Consider the following 19,244-nt stretch of genomic DNA (forward strand, 5'->3'; position numbering starts at 1 on the left):
TTTAGAATACTGATATGAGTGGCGAAGTTATAGGTCATGAGGGCATCAAGTATCCTTTTCAAATATTAAAACCTGTTATGTTTTGTCTCAACAATAAAAACCTTATTTCTTTCCTTTCTTACTTTTAACTGCCTCAGATTACATGTTACAAGTTTCTTTCTAGTTATTCTTGTCATATTGTGTATGTTCTTGTATGTTCTGTCTCTCATATCTCAAAAACAGACCAATCAGAACAAAGATTTTTTGACATGCTTACAAAGTCCTATTTTGGTTGGTTCATTTTTGGAATCGTATTAAAGATTGAGATTTGGATTACTTATTGAAAACAGCTGTATGTGTGGTCATGACTTATCGAATTATTTGCTCATATTTAAGATCATCGGGCATTCTGATGTAAAAATCCTTTAGGAGACCTATTCCTAATTAAATTGATAAACCCCAGACGAAATATTACCTAACTTGAGCTTCGACCCCAGATCCTCACGGGCCACGACACAATTAACAATCAACGTGTCCAACAACGCTACTGAGTATTCTAATAATACGAAGAAAATACTTACAAATTCATAAAAACATGAGCGAAAATATCAAACCATATTTCAACGAAAATCAGATATCCTTACATAACTAAATTAACTTCATCCACTTTAATATTTATAAACGACCAAGAACTTAATTTTAAAGAAGTTAATTACATTTTTTATATAAAATACGTAAAACCCTTGGTGGGAAGTTAATTATGTCCAATTTTTCAGCAAGGACGGTTATCTCGGGTACCGGATGATTTAATGAAGGAAATCCCGCTAAAATAACGCGTGTTCTTAATACAAACTCCGTTTCTATACTTATAAATGCGAAAGTAACTCTGCTTGTTACGCTTTCACGCCTAATCCTGAACCGATTTCAATTATATTTTGTATGAAGATTGAGCTTCTGGGAGACGTTATTTCATTAGCACCCACTACTAATAGAAAAATCATGAATACGCAATTCAATGGATTCATATATATCTTTAAAAAATTGCATGTCATTCAAATTTTTCTTCATAAGAAACCATGACTGCTAATCACATTACTTAGTAATCCTGAACAATAATTTGACTGAATAAAATTGCTAAATAAAATCTTCCAACACCAGTCTTGATTCATAAGGTCCAAATTCGCTTACATAAATGTTCATCAATACTACGTACCCCAAAATACATAAAAAATATATAGCACACTTTAATATCGCTTAAGAGATATTTACCGACAACAGAGAGGTACATCCGATGTCCAATGGGCGGTGTGGTGCCCACTTGGCATTCGTACACGCCGGAGTCGCGCCGCTGGGGGAACCTTATCTGCAAAGAAAAATGACCTTTAAGGAAATTTGCTCTCTTGGCTTCATATTATGCGGGTTGAACTTGCAAATTATTACTATGCTCTTATAGTTGTGTTGCGGTTTGAGACACAAGGCATTATGAGCCTTGGGGCTTTCAATGTGCAAATATTATTTCCTAGTTCCATGTTAGGTAATGTAGATAATATCCACAAGTTAACAGGTGATGTAGATAATGATTATTTTGATTACTTGAGCAGTTACCAGCGTGACTTTTACATTTGGTTGAGAGATATTTAACAATTATCGACCGTATTGACCGATGAGACTTACTGAAATAAATTGAAAAAATAACTCACTTGTATGTATGTTAAAAATCTTCATTCTAATTCGTATGGACCATGGGATTGGATTCACTGTCAATATTGAAATCCAAACCCATCTTCTACCAAAGTATTTTAGAGTTCTGTATACTAATGTATGTCAAAAATCTTCATTCTAATTCGTATGGACCATGGTATGGGATTCAATGTCAATATTGAAATCCAAACCCATCTTCTATCAAAGTATTTTACAGTTCTGTATACTAAAGTGTGTCAAAAATCTTCATTCTAATTCGTATGGACCATGGGATTGGATTCACTGTCAATATTGAAATCCAAATCCATCATCTATCAAAGTATTTTAGAGTTCTGTATACGAATGTAAGTCCAAAATTTTCATTCTAATTCTTATAGACTATTGGATTGGATTCACTGTCAATATTGGAATCCAAACCCATCTTCTATCAATATATTTTTCTATCCATTCCGCCGGAAACAATAACTGAAATCATAAGTCCATCCAAGCTTATAAAGCTTACATTATTAAATTTTCGGCCGCAGGTAGCCAGTAATGCTAACCGCCCTAGTTACTATCTAGGTCAGTTGATGGAGGCTAGCCGCTTTAGGAAGGTCTAATAATCGCTATGAATAATGTCCACGGAATGAATTGTATGTTTAGGCGGCGCGCAGACGCTGTTTTTTACGACATAAACATCCAGCAATAGAAAGAAAGAAAAATTTTATTCGCAGTATATAACTGGGATGCACACAAACATCTGGTTCATGCAATACATAATAGAAGTGTGTAAGATTAAACATAAACATGTTTAATCATTTAACAATTAGTGTAACGTTACACGCCTTCGATGTGACAATTATGTGGCCAGCTCAGCATAATGCTGTGTTACATCGTGAGCCACAACACGGCACTAGTTTTCAGTGTACATACATATTGTGTAATACATAGTGGGTTCGGGCAACGGGCATCCCATGATATTGCCGAAAAGCAATAGAGCTTGGAGTTGGTTATCTTTTTATATTTAAAATAATAGCTAATTAATGATTAAACGAACTTACCTGTAAGTGAAGTTCTATCATAATTATACGAAGCGCTTCTTCCGAAGAGATTAGTACCTAAATAAATTAGAAATTAATTTAAAAACTTGTAGTACCGCATATAAGTGACCCTACTCCGCACTTAAGTTGAGATGCCGGTAGTTTTTTTTGTTTTCCTCACGCCGACAGTCTACTATTTTTCTTCAGTTAGTTTAGAGATGTTCAATCCTGATCATTGACATTTTTCTAATTGTTATATAAGGGTTAATCAGTATGATATGGGTTGGGAGGGAGTATCGTACTAATCTCTTCGGAAGAAGCGCTTCGTATAATTATGATAGAACTTCACTTACAGGTAAGTTCGTTTAATCATTAATTATACTCGCGCTTCTTTCCTCGAGATTAGTACCTAAATAAATTAGAAATTAATTTAAAACCTTGTAGATGTTGAGAGTTGTAATCATGAGCAAAATGTCAATGATTTAGATATTATTTTGTTTATGTGAAAACAAAAAACTATAATGCATAATCAAACAATAACATTTATTTATCATTATGACAATAATAAGTAACATTACAACTTCGTAACATAACAAATGTGATGATGTTTCTCAATTATTACGGTTTAGAATTGCTCTAGCCAAAGAATCATTATTAATGTGGAGAATGGGCCTATTGTAAAACCTTGCAAATGTGTTTGAGTTGCCGCTCCAACCAGCGGTGTTGCGGATTGAGTCTATGGAAACCCCGAGCGATAGCGCGCGCGACGCTGCAGCATGTCGCGTGCTGTGGGCACTGAATACTGCAACGTCGATCCCACTCTTGCTTAAAGTACGTTTAATCCAGCGACTAAGACTCTGTGTGGAGACTGGGTTATGAGGTTTCTTTAAACCTAGCCAGAGGGTATCAGTTTTACGAATGGGCTTAGTTTTATTTATGTATGCAATTAAGGTCTTAGCAGGGCATATAGATTGATTTGAAATAAAAAATGGTAATAAAAGTATTGGTTGCCTGGCACCTAGCCGTGAAGTTTTAATTTCATCGGGGATTTTTATCAAAATGTGTTCATCCAAAAATTCTACATTTTTAATCAAGATTTTTGAAAGTGTTTGTATTCTGTGAGCAGTCGTCAAGGCAAGGAGTGTTACGGTTTTTCTTGCTAGACGTTCTAATGTCAGATTTTCATTAGGGTACCAAGAACTTAACAGATCTAGTACAAGATTCGTATCCCAGGTGGCGTTATATTTAGGTAGGGGAGGACGAAGACGAGACACGCCTTTAAAAAATCTTTGAATTCTATCATGATTAGTGATATTTTGTCCGAGTACTAATGATAATGCTGCCCTACACGAATTTAAAGTCCCATACTAGGCGTTCTCATAGAATTGTTGAGTTAAAAAATAAAGAACGGTTGGAACCGAAGCTTTATAAATGTCTATCGAGTTTGCTTGGCAGAATGTCCACCACTTTTTTATACATACGTTGTATTGTTTTAATGAATTCTTTGATAGGGACGCCATCATAATATCTAGTGAGGAAGGTGGTATACTGCGTCTGGACAGTGATTCCCTGACAATACTCCAGCCACCAGGGTAAGTGACGACTGGATCCGCCGTGAGCTACAATGAGAAATTATAGGATTATCAATTGGTGAGAAAGTCAAAGTTTTCGAAATGAGTAAAGACGTGAAGAGGGGATACCATGGTTGCGTTGGCCAGAGGGGGGACAATCATGATACCTCTCGCTTTATCTGAAACAATTTTCCTAAGTGTTTTAAGAATCATAGAGAATGGGGGGAAGGCGTAAAAAATACATTGAAGACCAGCAAACAGTGAAAGCGTTTATAGCGCATGCGTCTGGGTCTTTTGCCAAGAAATATATCTCGTACACTTTTTGTTTATTCGACTGGCAAACAAGTCTATTTGAGGTCTTCCAAAATGGAATGTTATAGCGTTATAGGCATGATCCGATAGTTCCCACTCTATATCCGGATGTATCTTTCGTGACTGAGCATCCGCAACAATATTATCACGTGACATTATGTAGGAAGCAAAAATATAAAGCCTTCGAGTCTCACACCACTGCCAAATTTCTCGAGAAATTTGGGTGAGATGAGGGAACTGAATCCCACCCATGCGGTTAATGTATGATATAGCAGTTGAGTTATCAATACGCATAAGAACTTGGCAGCTAAATAGATTTTTAGCAAAAATCTTGAGTCCTATAAAAGCGGCTAATAATTCAAGATAATTTATATGCTGAGTTTTTTCATTGTTAGACCATTGACCGCTTGCCGTTTCTCCATTGCATACTGCGCCCCACCCCGTAGTTGAGGCGTCAGAAAATATTACGATGTTATAGTTATCATCCCTAATAGGGTGTATTGCATGGTCTATATTGTTAAGCCACCAATGGATATCATCATGTAGAATTGCTGGGATGTTCAAGTATTGATCGTAATCGTTATGATCTTTTAAACTGAGATACTTACAACGTTCTAAACGTTTTGTATATACCCAACCATATTCAACGGCTGGGCATGCCGAGACTAATAAACCTACTAGTTGTGCGAATACTCTTATTTTACAGCGTTTAAGTTGCAAAAACTTTCGTAATTCTGTCTTAATTCTTAATCTTTTCTCATTAGGTAGTGATACCTCGAACGTATCCGAATTTATCACTACACCCAAGAATTTACATAGAGTGGAAGGCTTAAGGACGCTTTTTTCAATATTTACTATGAAACCTAACGAAGTAAGAAGTTTCTTGGTTATAATTACATTGTTTAGACAATCTGTAACTGTCTTGCCCAAAAGTAACCAATCGTCTAAATAAAGAGTAGATAAAAAACCAGCCGACCTTAATAATTTAGCAACTGGTTTCATTATTTTTGTAAAATCAGAGGTGCCGTATTTAAACCAAACGGCAATACGTTGAATTCGTACAACTTCCCATCAAACCTAAATCGTAAATATTTCTTTGAATCTACATCAATACTGATTAAAAAATATGCGTCCTTTAAGTCTAGAGTTGACATGAAACAATTTGGAGTAATTAATTTTAAAGCTGTGCGTAAATCTTCTAGTTTGAAATGTTGTGTTACGATGAATTTATTCAAATTTTTTAAATTTAATATAAATCTCATCTTTCCATTCGGTTTGGGGACTAAGAATATACTAGATATGAATTGTCCTTCACATGGTTGGCATTGTGAAATGGCACCAATATCTAGGAGATGGTTAATAGATTCATAAAAATTTAATTTTTCAGAATCAGAATATGTATGTGACGGAGGTAGTACAGTCTGGACGACTGGGGTACTAAATTCAATTTTGTACCCTTTTATCCCCGACAAAACAGTCTGATCGATTGTGATAAGAGACCACTGCTTTGAAAAATTTGATAAACGTTCTGCATACCTTACCCTATCTATGGGCGTCTCCTCTGAGATGGTCGCGGCGCTGGCGCCTGGTGACGATATGACTGTTCTAGATAAGCTAGCCAGATCTTCCTCTAGACTGCGCTTTGGCATTTTTAAGCGATGAACGTGTTGAGTGGTCGAGCACTAAAATGCGACTGAAGAAAAATAGTAGACTGTCGGCGTGAGGTAAACAAAAAAAAAAAAAAAAAAACTACCGGCATCTCAACTTAAGTGCGGAGTGGGGTCACTTATATGCGGTACTACAAGTTTTTAAATTAATTTCTAATTTATTTAGGTACTAATCTCGAGGAAAGAAGCGCGAGTATAATTAAAAATGTCTAAACTAATAAGGGAATGACAGTGTTCAAATTTAATTGCATACTCTAACTCACTTTTGGCCGAAAGGGGTAAGCAGAGGCGTAACTTGTGCACCCATTTCCTATGTGCATTTTTTCTCATGATGTAATAAGGAGAATTAAGTTTCAACTATTACAATCAACTGTTAGTTAATCGTAGTTCCGAGTAATAATAATTTATTCGACGCAGCTGTCAATTTCGGTCTGAAAAAAATATTGCCCGTGCGTTGCTGCCATTTTGAATGAAAAAAGAGCATTTATTCAGTTTTTGTCGGCGTCGCTGTCTGAAACGTCCAGACTTTTTCCCGTCGCATTTACGCTCTTTTTTTGTAAACGAGAACGGTAAAGTGACCCTACTGTATATGATAGTAAGTGGAGTGGGGTCCAATAGAATGTCGACTGACGACAAATGATTACTCCTCAACGGTTGACACAATTATGCCGGCCTGTTGCAACCGGATATATAGGCTGATCTCGGAACGCGAAACACTTACGTGGGCTACTATGGCGGGTTTTAACACGTTGTGTACGGTGGTCGCTATCCGGGCAGATATGAAATATATCCAACTACCAACAAAGTGAGACTACGAATACACAAAGAAACATCACGCCTCTATCCTCCAATAGGTAAGCAAAGGTGCAACAAGAACCCAAATTTTTTAGCAAATGTGTTACACACCATGATGTGATAAAGGCTAGGCTATCGGTATCAAGCACTAATTCCAGACTCCGGGCTGATAGTGAACATAAAAAAACAATATCACATTACCCGACCCGAGATTTGAACCCGGTATCTCAGAAAGCGACAGTTACAGTACCGCGTCGCAATAAAATTACGTCACTGATGCAGTGTACCAATACATTACCTAAATAAAGAACGCCGTTTTATTTACAGATGGATTTTAGCCTTTAATCCCTTTAAATAGAGTTTCTTATAACTACAGAATTTCTTACATTCATTATATATTTCTGCCCTTGTTTAGCATGACATGAATAACAATATACTAAGAAACAGTCAAGCGCGAGTCGAGTTTATATGGCTGGTTCCGCATTAATTGCATTAACTTAAATAATTTAACAACTTAATATTAGCTTAATTTTTAATAACTTAATATTAGCCCTGTATTTAATGTAGGTTGAATTAACTTAAAAATTATGAACACTCCTCAGTTTGGAACTTTTATACTGTTTTTGTACAGAAAAACATAAAAGAAATATGTTTTGCACAGATCAGCTGCAACATTGTAGCTTTTGTACTTTTAATTTTTTAGTGAGACACCAAGAAAAATACATCTTGGAGGTAATTTCTGTGTTTAATATTTTAAAAGCAACAGACTTTAAAGTTTAAAGAAACTAAAGAAACTCAGGAAGGACTTAATGCATAATAACAATAATATCATCTCAGTATTACATACTGTCCCAGTGCTGGGCACGGCTTCTCTACTGTTGATAGAGATTAGGCCTTAGTCCACCTCGCTGACCTAGTGCGGATTGGAAGACTTCAGGCATCCTACAAAATTCTTATAGAGATTTTCGCAAGTGTGCAGATTTCTCCACGTCGTTATTCTTCACCGTTATAGTAAGCGATAATTCACAAAGAATACACACATAATTTTAGAAATGTGAGAGGTGTGTATTTTAGACCTATGAACATTCATTTCGGCAGTCCGTTTCACAACCAACTAGACTGTCGCTGCTTAATATACTAGTAGAAAACTTAACTCATAATATAAATTTTCTATAACAATAATGTCATCTTGCCTATTTAATAAAATATAAAAAGTATGACTTCAAATTTCTTATTCAACAAAAATCCATTCTCGATGAAAGCCTACGGAACCATGAAATCACAGACATAACTTCAAAGCAATAATTAGCATACTGCTCGAATCACTGTAGACGCGTGCCAAGAGCATTGAGCTTATGTGGTAGGTGATTAGGCTCTTCCTTTCATCACTCGGCAGATAGCGTCTGCTTGGAGCCGTAGTCAAGGGGTATGGCGTCATTAGTTTAATACTATTTGATAAACTACCCTTTGCTCGCTGCTTTGATTCCTGAACGTATATACATATAAAACAATGTTCTCGAAAGCTGTCTGTCTGTGTCATACATTTTCTTGAAATGTAATGAACGGATTTTTGTAGTCTTTACTAAAAGATAGTGCAATTTTTGCAGAAGATTTAGGTTAATAGAAGATTCCGGTTTTATGCAAATTGACTGAAATACAACGATTACTTTTGAAGTGGTCGCTTGGTTATAAAAAAATCTCGTGGGTCGGGATTTACGCGGGAAAACATTTTGACATACTGATTTCAACGCAGGCGAATCCGGGAGCACAGCTAGTTTTAAATAAAGTTGACATTATTCAGTGTGTATTTACTTCTAGCAACATTGAAATACACAAAGTTCTCTATTTATAAGTAAGTAAGGTATATAACTTTTAATTAAGCTTAATTAAATTAAAGAAAATATGTTCATGGCTAACAAATTGTTTTTATGGTCCGTATATCTCCTCTCCACATGACTTGCTCGTATAACCTTTGGTGACAAATTGAAACAAAAACTAAGATGGTAAATATAAATATATAACCTTCCAGGATCACAATATTCCCATCGAAATGAAACTAGTTATTGGATTTTATGCCTATTTATGTTTAGGCAGCGATAGCCTAGTTGGGTGTGGAACGGACTGCCTAGACGAATGTCCGCAGGTTCAAATCCCAAGGGCACACACCTCTGTTTTTGCTAAAAAATTATGTGTGTATTCTTTGTGAATTATCGTTCGCTTTACCGGTGAAGGATAACATCGTGAGGAAACCTGCACATCTGAGAAGTTCTCTACAGGAATTTCGAAGGTGTGTGAAGTGTACCAATCCGCACTAGGCCAGCGTGGTGGACTAAGGCCTAATCCCTCTCAGTAGTAGAGGAGGCCCGTGCTCAGCAGTGGGCAAGTATATAATACAGGGCTGATATTATTATTATATTATGTTTAAACTTGATTCCGACGTTTCAAAGACTGCTTTCGCGGTCACGGGGAGGGCTGAGGTGTTGGTCATTAGAAATATCAATGTTACGATATCTACCTACATTTTACAATTATACAACTTTTTAAATTTTAGCTGTTGTTCCGATCTACGCAGAATGCGCTCACAGTGTCTTGAAGTCTTAAACGTCGGGAGAAAATAAAATTTAAAAACCGCGACAAAAGTTTAATTTTAATAATAACAATTTGACTCACTTTCAATATCCAGTCCTCGGTGTGTGGATTGTGGACGCTGATGAACCTCTGGTCTGACGTGTACGTCATCCTGCCTGACGTCAGCAGGTGGATGTCGCGGTGTCGGATCCAAGATACCTGGACATAATATATACAAGCTAATGAAACCAATACCTATTGGTAAGTGATAGGACAGCCTTTAAATAAAGCACTGCGTGGCATTGCCTTGCTCTCGTCACCTAGACTAACCTGAATCATTTGGATTAGGTTTTATACGTACATGACAAAGGGACTACATCTGATGGTACGTTGACAGTTGACACAATTATGCCGGCCTTCCCCCCTTCCCCTTCCTTATTCCCCCCAATCCCAACCTACTTCCCCATCCCCTGTGACCCTGCAGTCGTTAAGCCGGGGGAGTCCAGTATCCCATTCGCGGGGCTCCTTCGGTGTTGACAGCAGGGGAACACTAAAAAAAAAATTATGCCGGCCTGTTGGAACCTAATATAAGTACAAGGGCTGATCTCGGCACGAGACACAATTACTTGGGCCACTATGGCGGGTTTTAACACCTTGTGTACAGTGGCCGCTGTTCGGGCGGATATAAAACGTCTACCACCAGCAAACTAATTTCAATTGCTACACCCTTTTGTTGGGAACAGAATAATGGTTAATACCGACTGTTCATAGTTATCTATAAAATTAGACGGCCTCGGTGGCTTAGTTGTAATTGTACATGGTATAAGTACGACTATCGCACTGAGGTCGTGGGTTCGAATCCTGGGTCGTGCCAAAAATAATAGTGACTGGGTTTTTGCATCTTAAAAATTACTTAATCGCAGCTCGGAGTCAGGAAGTTGGCGTTGTGGTACCCCTGTGCCTCGGAAAGCATTTAAAGCCGTTGGTCCTGCGCCTGATCTCTCTCCAGTAAGGTCGGCTTGCCGTCTAACTGAACTATGAGAGTGAAGGAACAGAGAGTGCACCTGTGTATTGCGCACACACTTGTGCACTATAATATCTCCTGCGTACCTGGCTGGTCTCCGTTGAGATTGGCCGCCGTGCCCGAAATTTAGCTAGGAGGTTATTCATTTTCAGAATCTCAAATACTTGACACCTATATATTTACTTTAAATAAACATTTATAATGATTATTTATACAACACTTGAGCTTTAATATTTCATCAAAATCTTTATCATCTACAATAATATTCTGATCATGTCTTCGCTATAAAAAATCATTAATTATTTAACAGATTTATGTCTTTATACTCGAAACCCGAAGTTAAGTTTCGAATTTTCAAAACAGCTGTTAAGTAACTTCTTATGAATTATATACGTAATAATTCATAAGAAGTTACTTAACAGCAAAGCAAAGTGGCTTCACTGCACCTGATGTTTAATGTACTGAAGCCCAAAGAAAGTACCGGCCGGCAAAGATACAAGCATCTCTGGACCGTCGGCACAATAATGCCGGCCTACATAATTCCTTCTTCACGCTCCGCTTGAAGGAGCTTGACCAGCTTGACCCCAAGTCGTGTGAAAAACGGAACATCTATGCTGATAGCCTGATGGTGCGGCAATGATATGAGTTTCCGAACCTACCAATATTTTATTTATAGTATGCGTTAAAAAGTTTCTTTGATATAGGTTCAAATAGCCCAATCAATTATAAAAATTGAGGAAGATTTTAATCCAAAACAAACATCAGACTGAAACCAAAAACCTCAACCTTAAAAAACAGCAAAAGATGCCAAACAGCAAGGAGCGTGCCTTATTTAACTTAATTTTTTCTTGTATAAAAAGAAAGAATTTAACTAAGCCCCTTGAGGTACTTTTTAAAGCTTTGTCGTCAAATGTAAATGTGCGTGAAAATACGACCTATGTTCAGATTAGACGATAAGAAGCTTTGCTTGCTCTGACGAAAAATTTATCTTAATTTCTCTTGGCTTTTTGCCGAAATTTTCAAGGCGTTGATATACGGCTTAATAATTTCACTCTTCTTTTTTGTTTCTGCGTACGAAATAAACTTTATTAAAACAGGCATAAAGTATTTTTTTGTAATTATATAAATTCCTATAGTTACTGCTTACAATAATAATAAAAATCATAATGTTAAATAAATCATATTTTATTAAGATTAGTTCTATTAATTATTTGGTATAAAACGTCATTTTGTATAATATAAATAAGTAAATTTAACAGTCATTCGACAAATTAGACGCCTCGTAAACATTAAATAACTTGAGAATATAAAAACAAATAATATATTAAAAATGAGTACTTTTTTCATATTACTACACGCGTACAAACACTACCCATGAAACGAACAACTGCAACTTCAGTAATCTAAACAGAAACATCAAAACATAATAATTTTCCGGGAAAACACTAAATAACGCTCACTCGACCGAAGCTTTGCTAGATATTACTTACAAATTTGCCAGAATTCAACTGTTTGTCTAGACAGGTTACAATCTAACTGTAAAGTGAATTGCCCATGACAGTAACTGTGAGTTTTTTGATATGAACACAACTTTTTTTTTTAGGGTACTGTCCTCAAAGAAACCCTTATAGTCAATAGTAATAATTTTGTCATCCGTTTGTTTCACGAGAACAACTAGAACACTGGTGGTAGGTCTCAATTATGTAAGAGTCCGCTGGAGTAGGTAACAGCACAATGTATATTTCTACCGCCAAGCAGTTGTGTGTAGTCACTGTTGTGTTCCGGTTTGAAGAACATTGTACAGTGTAATTATGAGTAATAAAACTTAACATCTGATGTCTTGTAGTGGTATACCAAACAACACTTTGTCATTCAAAGTTTTGGATGTTGTTATGTTTTGTACTGTTTATGGGAGGTCGTATCGCTTACCGTCAGGCGAACGGCAAGCTCGTCTCATTTAGAAGATATAAAAAATACAAGATCGCGTAAACATGTCAAGTTTAAATTTATACCTAGAATCATGAAATCTAACAACGTCTTACAGCACATGTAAAGAAAAAAAAAGCCTTAAGTATCTAAGTTAATAACAAAAAAGGTAGTTTGTACGGAACCTTCGGTGCGCCAAAATTGTGAGTCAAAATTGCACTTGGCCGGTGTGTTATTATAATACATAGAACGTGTGCTGTAGCACCTCGTTATTTTTCCTCTATTCGCTACGATATTAAGTTTTTTAAAATATACGTAATAAAGAATTTCATTTTATTACTTCTGCCTCCCTCTAGAGTATTTCGTTGAACTTCGGCCAACTAGCAACAAACTTGTTTGTACATAATAATTTAGAGAACACCAACAACCAGTGTCGTAAACAAACCTTACTGAATGTGTTAAAAATTCTGCAAGCTTGTGTTATTTATATTTCTGTGGAGTTGCTTATAAGAAATTGTATTTTATATATTAAAAACTATTTCGTTAAATTAGTTTCTCGCATGCTCTAAAGACGGATAAGTAGTTCCTTGAGATGTTTTTTGACATTGTAGCTAGTGTAACTAATGGACACATTAAGACTTAACAGCTCATGTCTCAGGACGGCGAGCGCAATCGAATACCAAACAATACTTTGTGATTCAAGGTGTTGGATGGTGTTTCTACAGTTTATGGGTGGTCGTATCGCTTACGGTGAACGGAAAGCTCGTCTCGTCATTCAAAGCAATAAAAGAGAAACCCTAAAATGATAACACATTATCCGAAAAACTAATTCGTCGGACACCAACTAGAAAGGACAATAGATGTTAAAAAAACATTTTGTTAGAATTGCGAATCGTCGATAATATATAATTAGTTTATAGAAAAACGATACCCTGACAAAACTTTAACAATAGACTTCATAACTTTTACTTATTGAAAGGTGTTGTAATAAATAAAATACGATTTGTAATAATTATTAGTTAGTTATAATATGAAAAGACAGTTACAAAGGAAGAAGAAATTTTTGACAGGCAATAGCATGAAGTTTGGTTCCACAAGGTTTATGTCTACATTCCAATATCCTCCCTTAGACATAATCCCATTTTTGAAGAACAATAATCAAGCTTCAGCTGCGGAGTGCCTTTGGTCAGTGCATCAGCGACCATCTCGCTCGTTTGGACATACTTAATAACAATCTTCTTCAAACGCACTTTATCACGAACAAAGTGATGCCGTATGTCTATATGCTTGGTCCTGGAACGATAGTTGACTGTACCTGCAAGATTAATGGCACTTTGATTATCACACAATATAGTTATAGGTTCACTGACTAATTGTGGCCAAAATTCTTCTTGCATCTGTTTAAGCCACATTGCCTCTTGAGTGCAGCTTGAAAGAGACATATATTCAGCTTCGGTCGTAGACAGCGCTACCGTCGGTTGACGACGTGAGTTCCATGTGATTGCGGCACCTTGATGAATAAAAATATAGCCGGTACATGATCTTCGCTGTATTTCGTCGCTACACCAGTCTGCGTCGCAAAAACCATGTATTCCTTTATCATCTTTCTTATAGGTTAATGTATAATTCACTGTCAACTTCAAATATCGCAATATTCTTTTCAACGCCATCCAATGCTGCATCTTTGGCTTTGAATTAAATTTGCTGAGTGTATTTACAGAATAGGATATGTCAGGTCGTGTACTCTGTGATAGATATAACAGAGACCCAATAAGCTCCTGATATAGATGTGAATCCACAATTGAATCCCCATTCTCATCATCGTTGCTAAACTTTGTTTTGGGATCAATTGGTGTTCTAACAGTTTTACAATTTGACATTCCATATTTACTCAATATATCCTCTATATACCTTTTCTGATCTACACATAAAATTCCATTAGTTCTATCTCTATGTATATGCAAACCAAGACAATACTTCAGTTCACCCAAGTCTTTCATCTCAAACTTTGAAGATAAATGATTCTTGATATAATTTTTAGTCTCCAGGCGACTTGTTAACAAAATTATATCATCTACATAAACTGCTACGAAAGTTATATCTTCATTTCTTATTTTGTAGTAAATACAAGGATCAAGTAGTGATTGTTTCAGACCAATTTCTTTTAGAGTTTTATCTAATTTTTGGTTCCATTGTCTGCTGGCTTGCTTCAGCCCGTAAAGTGATTTTTTCAACAAACATACCTGTTTATTATTTACTTCGAAGTTCGGAGGTTGAACCATGTATATATTTTCTTCTATATCACCCTGTAGGAAGGCAGATACGGCATCCATTTGATCTATATCTAAATTATATTTCACTGCTAATGATAGCAGGTATCTCAAGGATGAGTATCTAATTACCGGTGAGTATACCTCATTGTAATCATATCCTTTTCTTTGGGAACAACCTTTAATTACCAATCTGGCTTTATACTTTGCTATTTCACCAATCTCATTCCTTTTTGTTTTGAAAACCCACTTACATGATATTGCTTTCTTTCCAGGTGGTAAATCACATAAAACCCAAGTGTTATTTTTCTCTAATGATTTGAATTCTTCCTCCATGGCCTTTTTCCATTGATTGGATTCTGGACTAGATAAGGCTTCATCCACTGTCAATGGATCTGAATTCGATGCCATACTTGCATATCTTGTTTCATCGTCTTCTTCATCCTCTTCATTATTATACCTTAAGCGTCCTGTCCTGGGCCTTAGATTTACAAATTTCTCTGGAGAATCAAATGAGCAATCGGTGCTTGGTTCATATGTTGGGTCATGATCCACCGAATTAAAACTTTCACACAAAATTGAATTAGAATCATCCTCAGTCGAGTTCGCGGGAGTGCCAGGAGTCAGTGCGTTTTCAGTAATTTCAGCAGTCACATCTAATGGCACAGGTATTTGTAACGGAGTATTAGTCTTAAATTCAGGTGATAATACTTTGTTACCTTCCTGACCGTCTTCAAAGAATATGACATTCCTGCTCTTGGTAACTCTCTGAGTATGCGGATCCATTAATCTATACCCTTTGGTATTTTCACAATACCCAAGAAATATCATTTCGGTGGATTTCGAATCCCACTTCAGCCTTTTCTCCTTCGGCACGTGCACCATGGCTTTACAGCCAAAATTCTCAGATGAGAAATATTTGGTTTCAAACCTGTCAATTTCTCCAGTGGTGTCACATAGTTAAGGACGCGAGTCGGTGAACGGTTAATTACATGAGCAGCAGTCTCCATCGCTTCTGCCCAAAACTTTTTAGATAATCCAGCATCCTCCAGCATACATTTGGCACGCTCGACCAGTGTGCGGTTCATTCGTTCCGCCAGCCCATTCTGTTCCGGTGTATACGGTGCTGTAGTCTGATGCTTGATACCATAGCCTGATAAAAATTTTGACATTTCATTATTCATGTATTCTAAACCATTATCAGTTCTAAGAACTTTTATTTTACAATCTAACTGATTTTCCATTTCTGTTTTGTATACTTTAAAAACCTCTGATATATTTGTTTTATTTTTCAGAAAATAAACATTCACCTTTCTTGAAAAATCATCAATGAAAGTTATACAATATTTAGCTCCACCCATAGAAGGAACTTCCATAGGTCCACACAAATCTGAATGTACAATTTGCAGTGCCTTAGTTGCCCTTGAACCGGCATTACAGAAAGGAAATTTGGTTTGCTTACCTTTCACACAGGGAATACAATTTTTATTTATGTCTTTGTTATCTAATAACTTCACCCCTTCAGTACATAATGGCAATCTCTTAACATCATTATAATTTAAATGTCCCATTCTTCTATGCCAAGTATTCAAACTATTTTCTTCAGAGCTTGCAACAAATGCATTACCATCATATGTATTCAATTTATACATGTTGTTTACAAGCTTGGCAGTAGCAACTAACTTCTGTTGTTTACTGAATATTTCACAGCCAGTTTTGTTAAATATAACCTTACAACCATTATTTACCAGCTGACTTACCGACAACAAATTAGTATTTAATTGGGGGACATACAAAATGTCTTTGACCTGTACACGGTTAATGTTACCATCTTTACTCTCGAATTCCAGATCAACACTACCCATATACTGTACAGTGATAGATGCATTATTGGCTACCGTTATACTTTGTATCGGAGGTGCCCGGATATTATACATTCCAACAGAGACATTTGTCATGTGCAGCGATGCACCAGAGTCCACAAACCAAGTTGTTTTGCTTATTTTACCTTGAGTTGCAGAAAATACGGCTGCAAAACCTTTCTCGTCATTACTTTTCCTTTTTTCTCGTTTACAGAATTTACTGATATGACCATATTGATTACAGTTATAGCAACGGGGACCAGGCGATTTGGTACTTTTCGAAGTCTTGGGGATATATTTATTTTGCTTTGTGTAAAGAACTGATACGTTAGTATCCTTTACTTCTTGTAGTAACTTTGTTTTGATAGAATCAGTGTTTATCTTTACACCCGAGCTCTCAAGCCCCATGATCATAGGTTTGTATTTCTCCGGCAAACCCGCCAACATTAAAGTACCCAGCCATTCGTCATCTACGCTAAAACCAATATTACGTAACTTGTGTGCGGTGGTTACTATTTTATTTACGTACTCTTCTATACTTGCACAACTTTCTAAAGTCGTATTCACCAAGTCTCGAAGTAACCCAACTTTTCGTGTCAAACCTGAATCCTTAAATGCATTTTGTAAATTTTGCCATACCTCTTTAGCCGTCGTCGCATTTTGCACGTGGATATAATTTATTGGATCCAGTAACAAAATTATTTTCGACTTTGCCTTAAGATCGGTCTTCGGATTTACTGCAGAGCATTTTTCGGTAGGTTCTATACAATCCCACAAGTCTTCGTGCTGCAAATACGTTTGTACTGCAAATTTCCACGTATTGTAATTTTCTCTTCCTAACAGTTTGTCTATATGCACATGAGACAAAGACGTAGCCATTTTGTTACAAAAATTTTATTTGTAACACCTAAAAATCAGAAATGACTCGCGAACTAACTTAACTGATTACTACCGGAATCACTATTATTATTATATTACTTTATGAGACATTCTGGGCCCATAACCTGTTGTAATAAATAAAATACGATTTGTAATAATTATTAGTTAGTTATAATATGAAAAGACAGTTACAAAGGAAGAAGAAATTTTTGACAGGCAATAGCATGAAGTTTGGTTCCACAAGGTTTATGTCTACATTCCAATAAAAGGCAATATTAACTCATCAGGAAGATAAGTTTGGTAAAGTAATACTGTGATAAAAGCAAATTAATTATAACTTAGAATATTCTATACATTATTTAAATCATTTTGTATATTTCTTGTGTATTTATATAACCGTAACCGTAACCTCCTCCTAGCCGAATTTCGACCACGGCGGCCAATCTCAACGGAGATCAACCAGGTACGCAGGATATATTATAGTGCACAAATGTGTGCGCAATACACAGGTGCACTCTCTGTTCCTTCACTCTCATAGTTCAGTGAGACGGCAAGCCGACATTACCAGAGTGAGATCAGGCGCAGGACCAACGGCTTTACATGTATTTATATATTAAATACAGTTACAAACTACAGATAAAACCAACGTTAGTTTTATGTTTAACGATCGTAGATCGTATCAAAGCCGAAAAAGTCGTATGAAGCACACACACATCACCCATTTATCTCCGAAGGGGTTTGCAAAGGCGCAACCACGGTACACACTTTTCGCCAAGTGTTTTCCGTGATATGATATGACACGGGGCGAGCCTATCGACATATCGGGCACAAATTTCAGACTCCGGGCTGATGCTGAGCAGAAAAATCCATATATCACTTTGCTCGAACCGGGATTCGAACCTAGGACCTCAGAGCGCTGCCGTACCACGCATGTAGTACAACTACGCCATCGAGGCTATCTATATGTTCAGTTACTGTAAAATTAATGGCTTCATAAGATTCAACAAAGTAATATCACTATTATATTCAGAATGAATATATATTCAGTAGGCCCTATTTCGACTACGGAGACATATCCGCCTTTTTGCAATTATGGGCGATCTAATCTGGCCTTGATTTTGATAGCCACGTTGGTATAAGGATCAAAAAAATCCCTATTGACCTATATGGTTATCAAATCTTCTATGAGAACGCCCGTAATAGCAAAAGGGCGGGTAGATAGAAGAGGGGCCTCTGACTATAAGTAATTGTTCTTTATATACATACAGGAGAGACATATACAAAATGACCCCACTACACCTGTATGCACTGGATGGTAAGTGGAGACTTTTCAACAGAGACTTTCCAACCCTCACACCCACCACTACAACTCCTGTAAACCAAGATCAGCAGTGGCACGCATTTTATGACACTGAGCATGATGATGGTAAGTGGAGTGGGAAGCACATGAAAATAAAAGAATTTGTCCTCACCGTTCTATTCCCAAGATCATGGACCCGGCAATTCAGCTGAGCGGTCTTCCCGACCAAAGCAGTGACGTTTTTCGAATGCGCCACGTCGAACCTGGGACCTCGTGGCGTCAGTCCTAGCTCCACGTCTGTGTAGTCAAGGTCTGATACTCCGCTCGGATTCAGACCATTGTCGGTGCAACCTGGACAAGAAGGAATATAA

At 36.7% G+C, this 19,244-nt stretch overlaps 1 protein-coding gene across 1 annotated transcript in view; it reads right to left on the reverse strand.

The window, feature by feature from the left end:
• Positions 1 to 19,244, reverse strand: part of LOC115444107 (zwei Ig domain protein zig-8-like) — a 124,326-nt gene that overhangs the window by 16,396 nt on the left and 88,686 nt on the right. The window contains exons 3-5 of the mRNA XM_030169757.2: positions 19,046 to 19,224; positions 9,715 to 9,831; positions 1,249 to 1,342 (exon numbers count right to left, since the gene is read on the reverse strand). Of these exons, the coding sequence (XP_030025617.2) occupies positions 1,249 to 1,342; positions 9,715 to 9,831; positions 19,046 to 19,224 (390 nt within the window). The remainder of the gene's footprint in view (positions 1 to 1,248; positions 1,343 to 9,714; positions 9,832 to 19,045; positions 19,225 to 19,244) is intronic.

This window comes from Manduca sexta, chromosome 16, assembly GCF_014839805.1.
Source record: "Manduca sexta isolate Smith_Timp_Sample1 chromosome 16, JHU_Msex_v1.0, whole genome shotgun sequence".
NCBI classification, from domain to species: domain Eukaryota; kingdom Metazoa; phylum Arthropoda; class Insecta; order Lepidoptera; family Sphingidae; genus Manduca; species Manduca sexta.